Source organism: Asterias amurensis, chromosome 10, assembly GCF_032118995.1.
Source record: "Asterias amurensis chromosome 10, ASM3211899v1".
Classification (NCBI taxonomy): Eukaryota; Metazoa; Echinodermata; class Asteroidea; order Forcipulatida; family Asteriidae; genus Asterias; species Asterias amurensis.
In genome coordinates this window covers 19,437,041-19,456,193 of record NC_092657.1, presented here as the reverse complement: position 1 = coordinate 19,456,193, position 19,153 = coordinate 19,437,041, and the positions used below count along the sequence as shown (strand labels likewise).

The window sequence follows — 19,153 nt, the reverse complement described above, 5'->3', positions numbered from 1 at the left end:
GGGTCACTTGGGGCTGGCGCGAGGTGCATGACGTCACAACGAGAGGGTGAGTGGTCGTTTCGATTAGCTCTTGTCAGGGGCTCACCCGAATGAGCACCGCGGGGTCGACACGGAGAAGCTGATCGAACGCACCCATTGTATCAAGTCGACTCAGGAATTTCGGAACATATTTTGAAATTATTATTTTTTCTTATTTTGACGGGGTTCTAGTCTCAGCTGATACAGGGAGTTGTTGCCAGTGGAGGTGACATGATGGGTCCCATTCTGCTCCCGCTGGCTGTCTGCGGTAAGTAAAAATGATTGAATTTGTTTAATATTGCATTTCATATGTGTGTCATGGTTAGCGGTTAAGATCACTGGGTTGAATATTAAAGCATGGTGTGGGTTCGAGAGTCGTCACGTGACACATGTGTTCTTCAGCCACACACTTAACCATGATACTTCGTCCTTCGGATGGGACGTAAAGCCATTGGTCCCGTGCGATGTGTAATGTACGTAAAATATCCCAGTAATACTTATCGCTTAGAGAAGGTGGTTCGCCCAGGTGTTCTTGGCTGTGGCTGCTATGCGTCGTATCACATTGTAAACCCCTATACTATGCTACATAATTGGGTATCAGAATTTCTTCACTTCCATCACCTTTTTTTCTTCAAGTTTTTATAAGCGCCTTCATCACCTCGTTGGTGGTACGTGTGCTACCCATAAGACTTCGTTTTTAGTTCAAGCTTGGTAAATTCTGAATATACTTTGGCTGGGTATGATTATGATCTCTGTCCATAAACAAAACAAGACAAAATATTAATGATTTGCCTCTTTTGTTCTAATTTAATTTTTTGAGTGCCAGTGAATCAGCTTCTACTATAAGTATCCGAATCCCAAACAGCTCTATTTTGAAACAGTGTCTTACCTTGGCTTGGGAACTCTGTCCGTAAAACCAAACAAGACTTTAACCAACAGCATAACATGATATTAATGATTGGTTTATTTTGTTCTAGATAATTTGCTGAGTGCCAGTGAAGCAGCTTCTGCTATTAGATTCCCAAACAGCTCTATTTTGAAACAGTGTCTTACCTTGGCTTGGGAACTCTGTTCATAAAACCAAACAAGACTTAAAGACAGTGGGTACTATTGGTAATTGTCAAAGACCAGTCTTCTCAACATATGCATAAAATAACAAACCTGTGAAAATATGAGCTCAATCGGTCACTGAAGTTGCGAGATAACAACGACGAAAGAAAAAACACCCTTGTCACACGAAGTTGTGTGCTTTCAGATGCTTGATTTCGAGACCTCAAATTGTAAACTTGAGGTCTCGAAATCAAATTCGTGGAAAATTACTTCTTTCTCGAAAACTACGTCACTTCAGAGGGAGTGGTTTCTCACAATATTTTATATCATCAACTTCTCCCCATTACTCATTACCAAGTAAGGTTTTATGCCATGAATTATTTTGAGTAATTACCAATAGTGTCCACTGCCTTTAAACCCACATCGAAACTTAACATTGATGATTTGTTCCTTTTGTTGCAGTTTATTTGCTGAATGTTGGTGAAGCAGCTGGTACTAAAGTGTGCTACTTGACCCAAGAACCTGATCCAGATAAAGGAAACCGACTACGATGGATCCAACCATTTGAGGTTATGTGTTCCTGTACCTCAATCCGACCAGGAGGGCTGTTTAAAGTAGCTCCAAAGAGAAAGACTAAACCCAGCTACACTGATGAACCAATCTTCACTGATGACCAAGAAGAGATACATGATCATTATGAATGCCATTTCAAGGGTAAGTTTCCTTCAAGACTTAAACAGCGGCTACAGGATAATCTCAATATTTTAACTATTACCTTTTTTTGGCCAAACAGACATCGTAGATACCGATTTATAACCATTTTACGCTTAAAATTTGCATTTGGTAATAAATAATTCAAGTCAAAAATGCAACTCTCTGCGAGGCTTTTTCAGCCGAGAGTCAAAAACGGCTTATCTATTGTAATGTCCCCTTGACGCCAGTGACGATTTTCCCCTAATTGGGTTTGAACACAGTTCTCCAGCGTTGGCAAACTGAGGGTGCCATTGTCCACATCAAATAGCCGCCACTGACATCACGATTCCTTTGTCGCGCGGGCTTGTTTGGCATCACGTTTTCATAATATTGGCTCGGAGTACTTAGAGAAAAAAAAAACATTTTTACCATGTTTTAACGTGAAGTTTTCTGTTTCTCGTGGACTACATCTATAATACAAAAAAAAAAGTCCCAACTATATTTCTGAGCATTTTGTAGCCGCTGTTTAAGGTAAATTAACTCTGACTTTGTGTGACTTTTGCATATTAGAATGATCGGTGATGATAACAAGTAGTGTAACAAAAAGTATACTAAAATTAAAGCATGGCGTGTCATGGCCTGGTCGAATAAGAACACCGGATTCAAAAACTTAGCAATGTTTCTGTTCAGCAGAGTGTAGGTTCGATTTCCAGCCATGACACTTGTCCGTATAAGCAAGACGCTTATAACCATGATGCTCCTATGCCATGTTTTTATTTACGAAAGCTCGAATCTGAAAAGCGTTCCAGCTATAACGCTTCTCAGTTAGTGTCTTCTAGTTAAATATTACGTTTACTACGCTAAAAAGAGTGTGGCTTAAAAGACCCACCATCATTGGGTGCGTTAGATAAGCTTCCCCGACCCCGCAGTGCTCACTCGGGTGAGCCCCTGACAAGAGCTAATCGAACGATCACACTCGCCCTCTCGTGGTGACGGCATGCACATCAGGTCACCCCAAGTGACCCACTCCACCAGCAGGGCACTGGGGGCTGACCCGGGTGAGCCCCGTCAAAGCTATTCGAACGTACCGGGGAAGACCGGGGTCGACCCAGGGAAGCTAAACGAACGCACCCATTGATAACAATGTTTATAAACCATGTAACTCCATACTATACAATGGGTGCGTTCCATAAGCTTCCCCGGGTCGACCCCGGTCTGCCCGCCGGTACGTTCGAATAACTTGGACGTCATTCCAGGGGCTCACCCAGACCCTGCTTGTGGAACGGGTCACTTGGGACTGGCCCCAGGTGCATGACGTCACCACGAGGGGGTGGATGAGTGATCGTTCGAATAGCTTTGACGGGGCTCACCCGGGTCAGCCCCCAGTGCCCTGCTTGTGGAGTTGGTCACTTAGGGGTGACCTGAGGTGCATGCCGTCACCACGAGAGGGCGAGTGTGATCGTTCGATTAGCTCTTGTCAGGGGCTCATCCGAGTGACCACCGTGGGGTCGACGCAGGGGAGCTACAAGAACGCATCCAATATTCAAAGTGCATAATGATTTCTTTGTTCATTCAGACTGTCAGAATTTGCTGGATGCTGGATACAAACACAATGGTATCTACACTATTTATCCCTACCAGTATGATAAAGGAATTAAAGTCTTTTGTGATATGACGAAGCAGACCGGCTGGATTGTAAGTACATGAATAAGTTTATATTTGGTTTACGGTAACACCTAGCCCCAAAAATCGGTCCAATACACTCCGTATCCTTGGCCCCAGCACCACTGATATCAAAATCTTTGGTTTTTTTTTTTTTTAAAACCATCTGCAACGATCTGCATCATAAAACTTACCGATCTAATGCTTCCGAAGTTGCAGATAGCCCTACACTTGGAATTGTTCAAATAGGCATCACAGGTTTTGAGCAAAAGTCAAATGAATTTTGAGTAAAAATGTTCTCAACTACCGCTCTTTTACCGCTAAATGCCGATATGCCGATTGTCCCCGACCGTGCGCGTAATTTTTTCCCAGGACAAACGTGTACAATTATCTGCACACGTTCGTCCTGGGAAGAAAAGATACCCAATCCGCACTTTGTGTACAAACATATGGACACGCGTCTGGGAACTATTCTTTAGGGGCGAGGTAACACCGTGTGTGTATCTACTTGCCAGGTAGAGTTTGTTCTAAGAGAACTGTCTTTCTTTATTCTACTTACCGCGGAGTAGATTTATCGGATGTTCGGGAGACTTCTCAGTTCTGAAAAGAACTGTCCTGCTTTTTAACTTGCATGGGCGGAAGGTGCAGAACATTGGCTGGGACTACTATTTAGTTTTAGGATTAAAAACAATAAAATACCCAAATGACGACCACATTTTTTTGTCTTCTCCCCCCCCCAAAAAAAAGAGAAAAAAAACCTAACAAATATATATAATATCATTTAAATCATTAAAAAAAAATAACTTTCATTTTTACTATCCGTAATTGTTTTGTCTGTTAAACAACCTCATACCTTATGTGGTCAAAGAACCCCTTCCCAAGCACCCTTTCTGTTACCCATCTACTCTTTTTTCACCCATTTCTTGCTTTCTCTTTTTGCTTTCATTTATTTCTACCGCAGTTATTACAAAACTAGTCCATTGAGATTATCAATGACGTTACAAACTAAAAATGGGGATACAAACGCATACCTCAGCTGTTACCCTCCAAATACCGGATAACTATTATTCAAGTTTCCTGCCAGAATTGTTTATAGGAGCGCCGGTTCTGATGCTAATTAGCAATAGTCGGCGATGCAAACTCGACTTGGAGTCATCCACCACTTAAAAGTTTAACTGGTTAACTGTAGTTTACTTGGAAGGACACAAACATTGCCCATATTTATTTATTATTGCTATTTGATGTCTGCATAATTATACCAGAACTTCAATATTGAACAACAAGTGTAGGCTTTGGCCTATAGGCCTATTTGGTCGTATTTTAGTCAAGTTTAAAATACCTTATGTCAGAATTAGATTTGTCTTGAAATAATAACCTGTTTACCTAATTTAATGAATGAAATTAAAATTAATGAATTTAGATTAACCTATACGAGAACCATTATGTCCAAAAGTACTACAGTATATTTGTATTGTTTTCTTACTGCAAGGTCGTCCAGCGGCGTTACGATGGATCAGTCAATTTCAACCGCAGTTGGGCAGAATACACGAAAGGCTTTGGGTCAATGGATGATGAGTTCTGGCTTGGCAATGAGATTCTACATAACCTGACTGATGCTAAAGGGAACTGGACAATCCGTCTTGACCTCACCAATGAAGATAACGTCACGGGTCATTTGCTGAAGACACAGTTTCACGTCGGACCTGTCGATTACACCATGTTTCTGGAGCACTCCGAGATACAACAAACTGGTAAGTAAACAATAGGTTTCATAATCTCCACCAGCGAACCCTTTGATATCACCTCAAAATATTATTAGTTTGTAAGCATTAATTATGAATTGCACACGCTGTTTGAAAGGCCTGTCGACAATTAATTTATTTTAGAAAACTTGTTTGCTTGATGTGAAATTCGAGTTATTGCAAACAACAATTAAGTGAATTGTTTTCCTTTGAATTATGGCAACAGAAAATTGTTGTAATATCCTGAAGGCACTAGACACTATTGCCAATTGCCAAAGACCAACATTCTCATTGATGTATCCCAACATAATTATGCATAACAAACTTGTATATAAAAAAAAATCAATTAGGGCCTGTCATGGAAATTACAAGAGAAAAATGAAGGGAAAACAAAAGAAGAAAACAAATAATGTGTGTTTTCAGATGCATCCATAATATAATGCTTCGGGAAAGTTTTTTTTTTTTTTAACTGAGACAAAACTATTTTACCTGAGTAACGGCCAACAGTGTCCAGTGTCTTAAATCATTGTCATCACTTACTTAAAGGTTAAACGTTGTGTTTTGTTGCCAGTTGGCAGATACTGTGGGCATAAACTAGGAATGGAAGACAGAAGTATTCCTGATGATAGAATTACAGCATCTAGTCAGCGGAGTTCAGATTTTCAGCCGAGTAATGCACGACTGGACCTGAACCGGAATTGGTGTCCAGCTAGTGGATCATTTGTTGATTCATGGCTTCAAATAGATATGGGTATAAATCCCGTGCATATTGAGGGTGTCATCACACAGGGCAATCCATACGGTTATTACTGGGTGACACAGTACCAGGTACAATACAGCATTGATGGCACTGCATGGCTGTACGTGAATGGGGCCTCTTCTCCACAGGTAAGAGTACTCAGCAAGACACCCTCATACCTAACATGTGTTCCTTACGAACAAAGACATTTCAATAAAGCTGCTGTGCAACAACAATTTTGAAACAATGTAAACACTCTTCATTATACTTATACTATACACCTATGTTTGATTGACAGACTTTCATTGGCAACACTGATAGAAACACCCCAGTTACCAATATATTCCAGCAGCCTATTCAAGCACGGTACATCCGCATCAGACCTACCGACTGGTATAGTGAACCTGGCATACGTATTGAGCTCCTAGGCTGCCGTGGTGAGTGGTTATATGATTTTCATAACCAAACAATTAACAAAATACGCTACTCCATTAAAATCATAGCGCATTCAGGGGCGGATCTAGGCTTTTCCAAACGGGGGGGGGGGGGGGTGGCGTGATTGTTTTATTTTATTTATTTTTTTCAGAATGAAAGACCGCGCCATCTCCAGGCAGCATTTTTGTTTCTCTACTTCGAAATTGCCACTGTCGTAAGGCTTTCAAGTGGAAGTTGTTTTTGTTATTTTAAAATCGGTAAAAAAGGAAAGAAAAAAAAAATCCGTAAAAAAAAAGTCACAAAGTTTCCGCCAGGCATGTGCAGGGCAAAATTTAATGGCTCAGGAGTCGATTTCACTAAAGCGTTTTGGTCATCGCAAACGCCGAAAGCGCGCTTACGTCAAGCGTATATTCCACGGATAAGCAGGGATAGTTATATGCGCGTTTGGCTACTCCACGTTACGGTCAAGCTGCATGGGGACTGAGACACCAACAACTAATTAGCCATGATTTAAAAATAATAAAAATAAAGGATTGTTAACTGAGAGAATTTGAACACAAGTTTTCTATGGATTGCACATCACATAATAGTGTACTTATTTTGCTTAAGAAAAAAACCCACACCGCCGGCCATTGTGATTTCGCTTTGGTGACAAAATTAATTTAGTAAGCCTAAATGAGTGAACAATCTTGTGTGTGTTTGAAGGGTTAAGCTGTCTTGATTATGGATGAATGCTGGTAGACCTGTAAGAATGTACCGTGAATGTCATGTTTTTTTCCCTAGACCCATCCACTCCGTATCCTTGGCCCCAGCACCTTTGATCTTAAAGGAACACGTTGCCTTGGATCGGACGAGTTGGTCTTTGAAAAGCCTTTGCAACCGTTTTTTATAAAATGCATATGGGTAGAAAGCTGTTGTAAAAGTAGAATACAATGATCCACACAAACATGCCTCGAAATTGCGTGGTTTTCCTTCTACCTCGTCGACTAACACGTCAGCCATTTATGGGGGTCAAAATTTTGACTCCCATAAATAGCCGACCATGTTAGTTCGCACAGTAGAAGGAAAACCACGCAATTTCGAGGCAAACTTGTGTGGATCATTGTATTCTACTTTTAAAACATCTTTCCAACCATATGCATTTTATAAAAAACGGTTACAAACGCTTTTGTTTTGACCAACTCGTCCGATCCAAGGCAACGTGTTCCTTTAAAACAAAAACACGGAATAATTGTATATCAAAGGTGCTATATATATATAGCACCTTTGATATACAGGGTGAATTGGACCAATTTGGGGGCTAGTTTTTCTCCAATCTGCTGACCCTGCAGGTCGGTGGCGATCAATGCTTTGCCATTTTATAATTGCGGTATCAAAATACTTGCATTTTCAGACATAAAATTGTTAACAGGGTCACTTATTATGAATAACTGAAGAAAACAATAAAAACAGTTTTTACGACGCTGTATATCATTTTACATTGTTACGCCGGAAATGTATGACTGGGCGTGTATTTTTAAGAGGGATCAGGCGTGTCATTTTACGCAGGCAGGGGATGCTCCTTGAAATCAGGGCTGGTCGATGGAAGTGCAATGGTAATCGCGCCACCCCTTAACGCCTCAGCGAACTGCAAGTATTCTTTATAAATTGAAGTATAAGGAAAGATATTCGGTGAATTAAAATAACTACGTAAACAATTGACTGGGTACTCCAAGTCAGTTGGTTACGCTAGAAAGCAATTAACAAGGGAAAAAGGTGAGTCTTCAGGGCTTTACGAAATGCAGATACGAGCAACTCCCTAATGACATTACGGAGATTGTTCCAAATCATTGGCCAAGCAACATTGCCAGCTTTTTGACAGAAATGTGTTTGGTCGGGAACATTCAAGCGAGTGATTTCAAGTTTAGACCAAAGAAATCGTATGTAATGACAGTAAAGTGTACAAATTATGTGATGTCAGGTGCTACCCACTCTATATTTTCTCAAACAACAGGCTAAATGACACATACCATTTAGTCGGGACACAATAAGATTGTTTCAAATGCTGCTTGCTCTCTTCTTCATCACCTAAAGTTGTAGCTTCACACGATACAGAATTCAACATTGTTTATGGGGCACTGCAAACTAAACTTGTGGATTAACATGATGACCACAGCGTGCCTTACATGTCTGATGTACATATTTTTGAATGTGTTCTCAGTTGACAGAGTTTGTGGTCAGAGTCTTGGAATGGAAGATGGTAGTATCCTTGCTGAAAGTATCGTACCATCGTCTACTGATGAAGGTCACTGCAGACAATTACCAATAGTGTCCGTGCCTTTAAACACAATAACAACAAACGACGCATCAAATTCAATGTTGTGTTTTTATTTTTACAGTCAACTGGGTATGTGGACAACGTCTTGAAAAGGACGACCATATCATTCCTGACAAAGAGTCAAGGCTTCAGATTGATCTACTGGTAGTCACTCTAGTTGAGGGAGTCGCAGCACAAAGTAGTGATGAAACGTCATTTCAAGTAGAATACAGCCTTGACAATGTCATCTGGGTCAGCGTGAGCAAGACGAGAGCACCTGATGGAGAACCTCAGGTAAATGTTTCCGTCATTGAAATAACAAAATTAGTTTGTCAATGTTATACATGTACTTTAAGTTAAGTAGCTTTTACTACTCAACCAACAGAACAAAATAATGATAGAAACTCCTCTAGGAGGAACAATAGCCATGACCAAACATAAACACAACTGTTTTCGACCAAACATAAACACAACTGTTTTCAATGTAAATGATTCATAAAACAAAATATAATCGTGTTGCTTTATTATCTTACAGATATTCCGTGCTCAAACTGATCAATCCACAACAATAAACTTTGAGCAACCAATCAGAGCACGTTTCATCCATATCACATCAATCGACTACGTGCATCAGGATCTGCGCATCGAACTCATTGGGTGCAGAAGTAAGTTAAGAACTCGTTTATAAATCAAACCTTTATTTCTGGATGGGGCTCATTGTTTTAATTGTTTTAACTTGTTGACGATCAACAGACACGAACAGATGTAGGCCTACATGTGTAAACACCCTGAAACTGACCACAGGTTTCAAACGATGTTCGATTGCGCCATAGACTGGTGCTGATGTATATCCACATCACTTTAAAGGGAAGGTCGTTTGGTAATTACTCAAAACAAATATTAACTTAAAAACTGACTTGGTAATGAGCATTGGAGAGCTGTTGTTAGTATAAAACACTGTGAGAAACGGCTCCCTCTGAAGTAGCCCAGACTTTGAGAAAGATGTTATTTCTCACTAAAATATAAACAGACTTCTAGCTAGAAGTCTTTTATTCCTTTCTGAAAGAACACAAATCCGTCCAACAAGGGTGTTGTTTCTCTCATTACTTTCTCGCAACTTCAATGACCAGTTGAGCTCAAATTTCCAAAAGGCTTGTTATTTTATGCTTTTGTTGGGATACCTCAAGTGAGACAACTGGTTTTTAACAATTACCGAAGGTGTATACCTAACCTTCCCTTTAACACAAGAACATGCATGGGCTTCGTTTAGACACTTACTTTAGTTTTCTTCGTCATATAAAACAGCCGGAACACAAACTACCATTAATGATTGGAAGTAGTTATATAATTCACTATTCATTTTGCTTTTTCAGATGATATTCTTGAGACTGCCAACAATCAAGCCTTCAGCATTCACCATCGCACAGATAATAACCAAGACGAAACAAACTGCCCAAGTCGGAATAGTGAAGGAGGATGGTGGTTTAATAGATGCTCTGGTATACCTGGTGTAGACAATAACCTTATTGCTGAATATATCCAACCTGGTGATACTATGGGTCCATACAAACGAGTTATTAGAGCTACTGAATGGAATGGTTCTCGTATTGCAAAGACTGAAATCAAAATACGCCGCCAATCTCCACCTCTTGGCTAAACAAAGTTTCTTGGTGAATTGTACAAAGTTACATTAGCAGCAGTCCAATGATGAAGCAGCACACATTCATATGTTGATGCAATCATTCTTAAAATATATTACGCCCAAAATCAAACTTACGAACAAGCAGATAACCTTGATATGTGAAACGCCGTAGCAAGTAAAATGATTGTTCGCATGCTTGTGACTGGTATCCTACTCTTTTTTTAAGAGAACAATGCTATAAAGCAGCCGTACATAACTGGGTTTCCATTAATCATTTTGATCAAGCAATTCACTCATTTACACTTATGCCAAACACCAGCATATTGCGGTGACACAAAAACATATATTATCGTTTTACCAAACCTGCATCCCATATTCCTTTGTTGTCTAAAACCCATTGTGGTATTATAAAACCAATTAATTTATTTAACCTATTGTTGTCTATAACTCATTGTGTCTTTAACCCATTGTTGTCTATATAACCCATTTTTGTCTATAACCCATTGCTGTCTGTAAACCGATTGTTGTCTATAACCTATTGTTGTCTATAACCAAAAGGCTGTGCAATCCTTCATGAAATCTATTTCCCATGCCCCAAAACAAAAGGAATGGACAAGTACATGACATTGATTATGCGATCACGCTAAAACACCAATTTATGCAACCCCCCCCCCCCCCCCCCAAAAAAGAAGCTTACCAGTCAAATTGATTGTTCGCAAGTGTGACTGGTTAAAAACCCATTGTGGTATTATATAACCAATTTTTTTTCTTTAACCTATTGTTGTCTATAACCCATTTTTGTCTATAACCCATTGTTGTCTTTAACCGATTGTTGTCTATAACCAAAAGGCTGTGCAATCCTTCATGAAATCTATTTCCCATGCCCCAAAACAAAAGGTAGGGACAAGTAGGCATACATGACATTGATTATGTGATCACATTTAAACACAAAACTATACGTACAAACAAAACACAATTGATTGTACGCAAGTGTGACCGGGCCGATTTCACAAAGATCTCAGATTGATGGTCACTGCAAATCAATCGTTGTTGCTAAGTAAAGTGTGATGTCACAATACAAATCAGTATGGTCTGAAAATATGTCTTGCGGTGAACCTTATTGTTCTGTGAAATCTGCCCCTATATTATTACATTGCTAAGACAGCTGTACATTAACTGGGTTTCGAATAATATGTTTGAGGAAATCATTCAATGAAACTTATGCCCTAATTTGTTTGCTGTAAAAAATGAAAGTAGTTTCCCATTTGGCTTAGTTGCACCACAATTTCAGATATTATTTATAATATATAATCGTTGTTATTGTCTATAACCAATTGTGACACTGTACGCACATTAAAACGTAAGGCAAATGTGTACACATTACTAATTTGTATTAATAAATACCTTGGGCGGTTTCAAGTCTCTGATTGGTCAAAACCCGGTCACGTGTGGGAGTGTTAACGGTGGTATAAAGACCGGCTTTGGAAAATAGCGAATAAGTGGCCACTAAATCAGCATACATTGTGTCAACTTCGGCGTTGCACTGTATCGCACGCTTATTTATATCCCTGTTAGTTTCATAGACCTTTTCGCAAATACAAATGCGCAAGCGCAGACTGTTGAATGAGGTGCATTGTGGGATATATATGAATCAAATTTGTAATCAGCTAGACCACAATGCACCTAATTCCAAGCTTTACGCGCGCGCCCCAGTATTTGCGAAAAGGTCTATTGCAACTTCGCGCACTTCGCGTACGCGCGCTGAAAATGTATCAATTTTGAGTGCACGGCTAAAATTTGTGACTTTTCTCTCGGCGGTACTTCCAGACATGTTCAGGGGCCATATTTGAGCTTTTGATGGTTCCCATCTCTTTCGTGCGTTAATCATATTACTGATCTTTGAGACCAGTGACTCTTTGAAATAATGATCTGTTCAGCGCCTTCACTGGGGTCAAATGAGGCAAATAATTGGACGATAGCTGTTCCTTGTGCATTAAAACGTGCGCATGAGCTCGGCGTCAGTTTATACGCGCGCACATGTTACACGCGCGCACTCAAAATTGATACAATTTTTAGCGCGCGTACGCGAAGTGCGCGAAGTTGCAATGAAACTAAAGGCCGGTTTATAGTCGGTCGCGCGACGGTCGCGCGATGGAAATCGTCGGACGCTTAGGATCGCTGGACGCTGGCATTTTTTGCACAGTTTATAGTCGTCGCACGATGGGATGCAGTTTGTACAGTATACACATACCCAATTAATTATGTTTAAAAGAAAATCATCGTTCTCAAATTGTTATCACTTTATGAACAACCAAAACGAAGAATTTTAGTTTATTTGATATGAATTTTCCTTTAGACTGGACTCACTCGGGGATAAACAAAAACACATCATTTTCGCTTTGTATTCCATGTTTTTACATTCAACCAATTTAATAAAATAACAAACCTGAAAAACCCGTTGCAGCCACGTACTCATTAAGTTAAGTTTGTGAAAAAAATCTCAATAATGTCACGTAACCAGATCAGATATCAAATTATTAAGTCTGCGAGCATACAAAGAATTGTTTTGGAAGTTGTTTCAATGAATTTTGAAATTAAGTGTTTACTTAGTATTCTGGAAACAGCATAGTATTATTTGAAAAACATGTTTGGGTTTCTTTTCTCTGAGGGAACATCGATGTGAAGCGTTATATATTGTATAGCAACAATTCCGTTATGTTTTCTCAACCATTGCTGTTCTGTTCAAACATGACATGCATTAAATTGTTCGGTTTTACAAATACAATTCCCACACCTCGAATCAGCGGTGCAGTCAGCAGGGAGGGGGGAGTGGTTACCCCAAACAAATAAAATACCCCCCCCCCCCTGAAAAAGGGAAAATGCACACGCAGCCACAAAATGCCATAAGCACCCCCTCCGCACAGCATACTCCTTCCCGACTAACAAAGCAACCCCTGCCCACATGTTAAAACTACTAACCCCTAGCCCTCCCCATGAAAAGTCATAGCCATACCACTGCTTCCGAATCACTTTGTGTCAATATTGGTTTGAAAAAGATCGTGCCACACAAATCAATAAAGTGTCCAGAATTTAACTATTGAACTTTGTGAACTCAACAAGAGAAAAGAAACAGACTACTGTTTTTTAACTTGTTCATTTATTTATTTCAAATCAACTTATAATGAAATTAAATGTACAATTTACTTATTAAACATAGCGAGCAAGAGAGTGATCAGTATGTACAGAAGAGGACAACGAACATTAAGCTATAATTTTGCATAATTAATGCAGCGGCAAATTAATCAATTTTAACAGATTATATTTTAAATAATTTTTTTTTTTAGAAAAGCAAATGCTTAAATCATCAAAAATGACTTGAGTAGCTGTAAAATGTTTGTAGTAAATACATTGTGTGACGGTCATGAACTATTACATATGCCCACAGTCTATTTTTAATTTAACTTCACCCTCTTACGTAATACCTCCGTATAGCGCCCTCCAGCGATCTCATTTTCGCGGGCTTTCAGTTCATAAGATCCTTAGACGAAGATCTCATCACACCGTATTTATCTTCGTCAACAGGTAATTATGTTTTTATATTGTTCAATGCTTACCTTTTGCGTTAATATTGTTTAACTAAATCATTCACTATGTTCCGTTTACCGTCAGAGTCTAAGTTGTATATATTTACTGTTTAAATCTTTGATTTGTTGACTTGTTTGCCATGTATAACGGAGTCAAACGAGAGTTACCCTTAGGTCATGTTCATGCCTTAAGACAAGTTATGTATTCGTTTTGTAAATTACATCTGGACAAGTCAGTCCCTTTAGTGTAAATATATCTTTAGTGCATTTATTAAGTAAGCTCTGTTTTGTATCCAGCTTACTGTTAGTTTATATTTTCCTTTGATTTCCAAGATGGCGGACGACGCATAGATTTATGGCGTGAACCGCAGGGAGAACTGTTTGTTTGTTTATTAGTGTTAATTTAATATTCATAATTAGTATTGTAAAAGTTCATAAGATCCTTAGACGAAGATCTCATCACACCGTATTTATCTTCGTCAACAGATTCATGAGTGTAAATAAAATACGGGAAAGCTAACAACTGAACAGCCGTGTCAATCTTGAATACAGTCAGAGGGGTCACACTATGTACAGAAGAGGACAACGAACATTAAGCTATAATTTTGCATAACTAATGCAGCGGCAAATTAATCAATTTTTACAGATTATATTTTAAATAATGTTTTTTTTTAGAAAAGCAAATGCTTAAATCATCAAAAATGACTTGAGTAGCTGTAAAATGTTTGTAGTAAACACATTGCAAAAGGAAATTTAAATTGATGGGCTATCATTGTTAAAGTAAAGTTTTAAAGTTTAGGATTTCATCGCAGCTTTCCTTCAACATTATTATCATTGATGTATCAGATGTCTGTGTCAAAGGATGTCCTTCTTGTGTCCATTTGTTTTCATCACAGATGCTGCAAGTGTGGCTGGCAAACTTGAAGTTTTGTTGTGTGTAGAAAGTATGCCCACTGTTCTAATACAGGGAGACAAAAACAAACAAAAACATTGTAACAAAATCCTTCAATTGTTAACATAATACTCTTTTTCAATTTGACCTAAGATTGGGACTTGTACAAAATACAAACTTCATCTGCAAACTTGCAAAAAAACAAATTCATTATGTTACATAGCCCTATCTTCACGAAGAGTTTTCCAACAGTTTGTTTACATGGTTTAAAATACAACCAGGGCTCAATTTGTGGGAAAAAATCACAAGACTTTTAATACTGGACCAGAGAATTTGACAAGACTGGGATCGATATGAGGAGAACACTTTCTACACACTACATTGAAACTGCTGTTGGAACAAGCACTAAAAGAAGATATATTGGCATTCAATAGATATGTGTACTAAAATGCAATGAGGTGTTACTATTCAAATTCAAAAACACAATACCACTGGACTTGTACGGTCGTAAGTTTACTGGCCCAACGCTATAACCACTGGACTTGGCCTGTGGTCCAGTGTTGATTTCGAGCCCTGAAAACCGACACAATCAATTATTGTATGAGTTGGAATTGTTTTATGCATATTCTACTAATTGTGTGTCCAGAATACATCAAGCAATGCCATTGTCCCTGGATGTAACCATCATACCTGTTTCTATATGATGCTGATCAGTTGGCAACTCAATACTTGTTGGTTTTCCCTGAACCTCTGATGGCCTGCTCCTTTTCACAAAGGGATGTGTACATCAATCTCCCATAGCATTTGCCACTTTATGCTGTTCAAAATACAAAAGTTAACAATTGAACATGTAAAATTTAGCTTTATATTAATTTGAAAAATACAAGTATCCGTAATACCTAACAATCTGCAAACGAACTAGAATCGGTAAACATGGGATCCAAGTCATATTCAGTATAAAATTTATAAAAACAGCACACTGTTTTTTGTTCCACTGTCGGGGCCCTTTTAACTTTTTAAAAACACTAGTTGTTCCTCACTAAACTGAGAAAAAAACAATAATAATAATGTGCAATTTCACTCCAAAAAGGGCTCTAGTCTTGGTATGGGCAACAAGAAGAAAACATTTCAAGAGTCAGACGAAAGTTATTCGGGGGAGTTGCGGTCAGAAATTAAATTAGTAAAATTACTTCATACAACTAAAACGAGTACTACCTTAAGTAGACCAAAACAATGGACAGAAAAATCAGTATATCACATGTATGTAGCATTTTTAATGAACATTTACCTGTTTACCAAAATACTAGTTACTACTACTATTACTAAGCAGTAAAGTACCAAGAGTTGTTTTGACTTGGGTTGGAACGGAACAATTTTTTTTTATGTAACATAACATTTTGCAGCATATGTATTTGTCTTCGTCTGCTTACACTACAACAGGAAATAAAATGGTGCACCGATTGTAAAGATAAAAACTTGCCGTTAGCCTCTCTATCCTTTAGTTACGACTCTTACCATATTTGAGAGGGTCACATATGTTTCAAGATACCGTCCGACCGTCTGTGTGTTCAATTGTAAATTTGGATTACACTGTTTCTGCTATGTTACAAACAAGCTACTCGTGTTTATTATCAAACAACTAAGTTGTACTGCTGTTGCTAAGTTAAAGTAATGTCAAGTGATGAGCCGTAAGATCAGTCAAGTCAACTCGACTAAAGAAAGTTTAATTAAGATAAGAAGGGTAAAGCAAGAACATGCAGCATAAACCAAAGCTATCGTATGACATACAGTAACACCCAGTTTTGTTCGATGAAAAACAATGTATTACAATACATTTGAATAGTAGTAGTGGGGGTACGTGTGTGTTTGTATTGAGGTTTTTTGTTTTTAGTGTGATCGGTATTCTGTGTGCATACGGCTACGCATACACCAAAACTGCCCCACTCGGTAGACGTTTTTTTGTTAATTTTACTGTTTAAAATACTTACACATTGACTGCAAAGTTACTGTAAAGATTGCCCATGCAGTTTCCTTCCTGTCGACATGTTCGTAACTTTTACCAGCTCCAAAAATCGAACGTAAACAAGAAAAAACTAACTTTTTAGGACACCGCTCAGCGAATAAAGTTACGGTCGTCCATTTTGTTTTTTTTGTAAGCGGCCTCTTGATAAATTTGCATATTCATCGTTTCTCGGTAATCCAACGATTCTATTGGTTCACAGATAAAAAGTGAGGTCAGCGATCGTGTCAAAGTTCAATTAGTTGAACTCTGTAGCGACGTCGCCAGCGCCTTTCAGCGACGCATCGTTGAGCATTGCTAAGCATCGCTGAGGTCTCGACGATGACTATAAACTGTGTTTTTGAGGATCGCGCGTCAAGATTTCTATCGCGCGACCGTCGCGCGACCGACGTCGGTTTATAGTTTATAGTCATCGTCGAGACCTCAGCGACCGACTATAAACCGGCCTTTACACTTTCGTTTTGTACTACAGTGACGTCCTGGACATCAGGGTACATTTCTGGGGCGGAAAATTTTCACAGCTTCATAACTCAAATCTTACCTGCAAGAAACCACTAGTTTCAACAGATTCACATTCTATGGCGGCATACATTTTTCTGCGGTGGTTATTGGTCCTCATATATTCCTCACAAATCTGTCATTTTCGTGAAATAATGCAGCTACAACGTTAAAAAATTCCCGTTTCGATCGTTTTCTCACAGTGATGCTGTTGTCGTGCGTACGCGTATACATTCGCGTGCAAGACGCATGACGCAAGCCTAGACGCATGAGTTCTCGGTCACCGTATCTTGACTGCACAACTTTAACATACAACACAATTCAAAATTTGTGCGTCGTGTGTCTTGCCTACACACGGCAGACTGTGAGAGGAGTACAACAAAAATGGGAATTCCTTAACGTTGGGAGCTGCATTATTTCATGAAATTGACGGATTTATGAAGAATAACTTACGATCAAAACCCACCGCAGAAAAACATATGCTGCCATGGAATGTGAATCTGTTGAAATTGGTGCTTTCTTGCAGGTAAGATTTAAGTTATGAAGCTGTGAAATTTTTCCGCCCCAGAAACGGGCCTCAATAGTTAGGACTCTGTTCCTGTGTACAGAGAAAGAGTCCTATATAGGGCTAATACTCCAGCGTCCTTTACTTACTGTTATTATGTGCAAACACAAAAACACCATATTCATATCACTCAGATGTTAACACCATATTCATATCACTCAGATGTTGGATTGAATCTCCAAAATCCAGTAGTGATCACACAAAGTAAGGTTTAAAAAGAGAAGAAAAAAGGAATATAATTTTGTAAGTGACCAACTAATCTTATTTGAATGTGAACAGCAGTCCTGAATATCATTACAGATGAACGTAATCTTATTTGAATGTGAACAGCAGTCCTGAATATCATTACAGATGAACGAAATCTTATTTGAATGTGAACAGCAGTCCTGAATATCATTACAGATGAACGTTATCTTATTTGAATGTGAACAGCAGTCCTGAATATCATTACAGATGAACGTAATCTTATTTGAATGTGAACAGCAGTCCTGAATATCATTACAGATGAACGTAATCTTATTTGAATGTGAACAGCAGTCCTGAATATCATTACATATGAACGTTATCTTATTTGAATGTGAACAGCAGTCCTGAATATCATTACAGATGAACGTAATCTTATTTGAATGTGAACAGCAGTCCTGAATATCATTACAGATGAACGTAATCTTATTAGAATGTGAACAGTCGACCTGAATTTCATCACAGACGAACGTAATCTTATTTGAATGTGAACAGCAGACTTTCTCTTTACAAGTTGAGCACACCTACATTGTTAGACTCCAACTGCACAACCAAAGGGACTTGCACATGTTGGATTGAGCTCACAAGTAGTGGTATTATACTGTATAGGCTATTGTTGCATGTTTTTTACACACACTGCTTGCTTAGCAATGAATGCTAACATCACCTTGTGAGTGATTGTCCGCTACCTGCATGCTTTACAAGGAGCAGACAATAAGTTAACTTTCCTGGGGCTTACACACATGCCTCCAGCTCTCCTGCTCTACTGAATAACATGAATATGTATAGCGTTTAACAAAGACAACGGTCCGAGTAGGGTGGAGCCTTCAGTATCCAGCTTGTGATTGGGCATTGGCAAGATCTGGACGTGCGACGGTGCTTTGAACGTGTAAAACGAATGATCACTAATAAGACTAGATTTTCACAGGTTTGTTATCATATAATTAGGTTGTGATACACGAAGTGTGGGCCTTTGGACAATACTGTTTACCGGAAGTGTCAAATGGCTTTAAACTATTTCTTTCTATACCCAGTACCTGTTACTTTTGTTATGACATATTTGATGGCCTGTAA

General features: G+C 38.8%; 2 protein-coding genes across 2 annotated transcripts; both read left to right on the top strand.

Moving 5' to 3' along the window:
• Positions 1-222: 222 nt before the first annotated feature.
• Positions 223-5,910, top strand: LOC139942780 (microfibril-associated glycoprotein 4-like). Its single transcript, XM_071939565.1, has 6 exons — positions 223-286; positions 1,531-1,782; positions 3,338-3,456; positions 4,913-5,174; positions 5,737-5,835; positions 5,879-5,910. The coding sequence occupies exons 1-6, from the start codon at positions 250-252 to the stop codon at positions 5,908-5,910; spliced, it is 801 nt and encodes a 266-aa protein (XP_071795666.1). The 5' UTR covers positions 223-249.
• LOC139942472 (uncharacterized) lies at positions 5,901-10,292 on the top strand. The gene is made up of 3 exons (XM_071939262.1): positions 5,901-6,053; positions 6,203-6,341; positions 10,009-10,292. Exons 1-3 carry the CDS (start codon positions 5,913-5,915, stop codon positions 10,290-10,292), a joined length of 564 nt encoding a protein of 187 aa, XP_071795363.1. The 5' UTR covers positions 5,901-5,912.
• Positions 10,293-19,153: the final 8,861 nt, after the last annotated feature.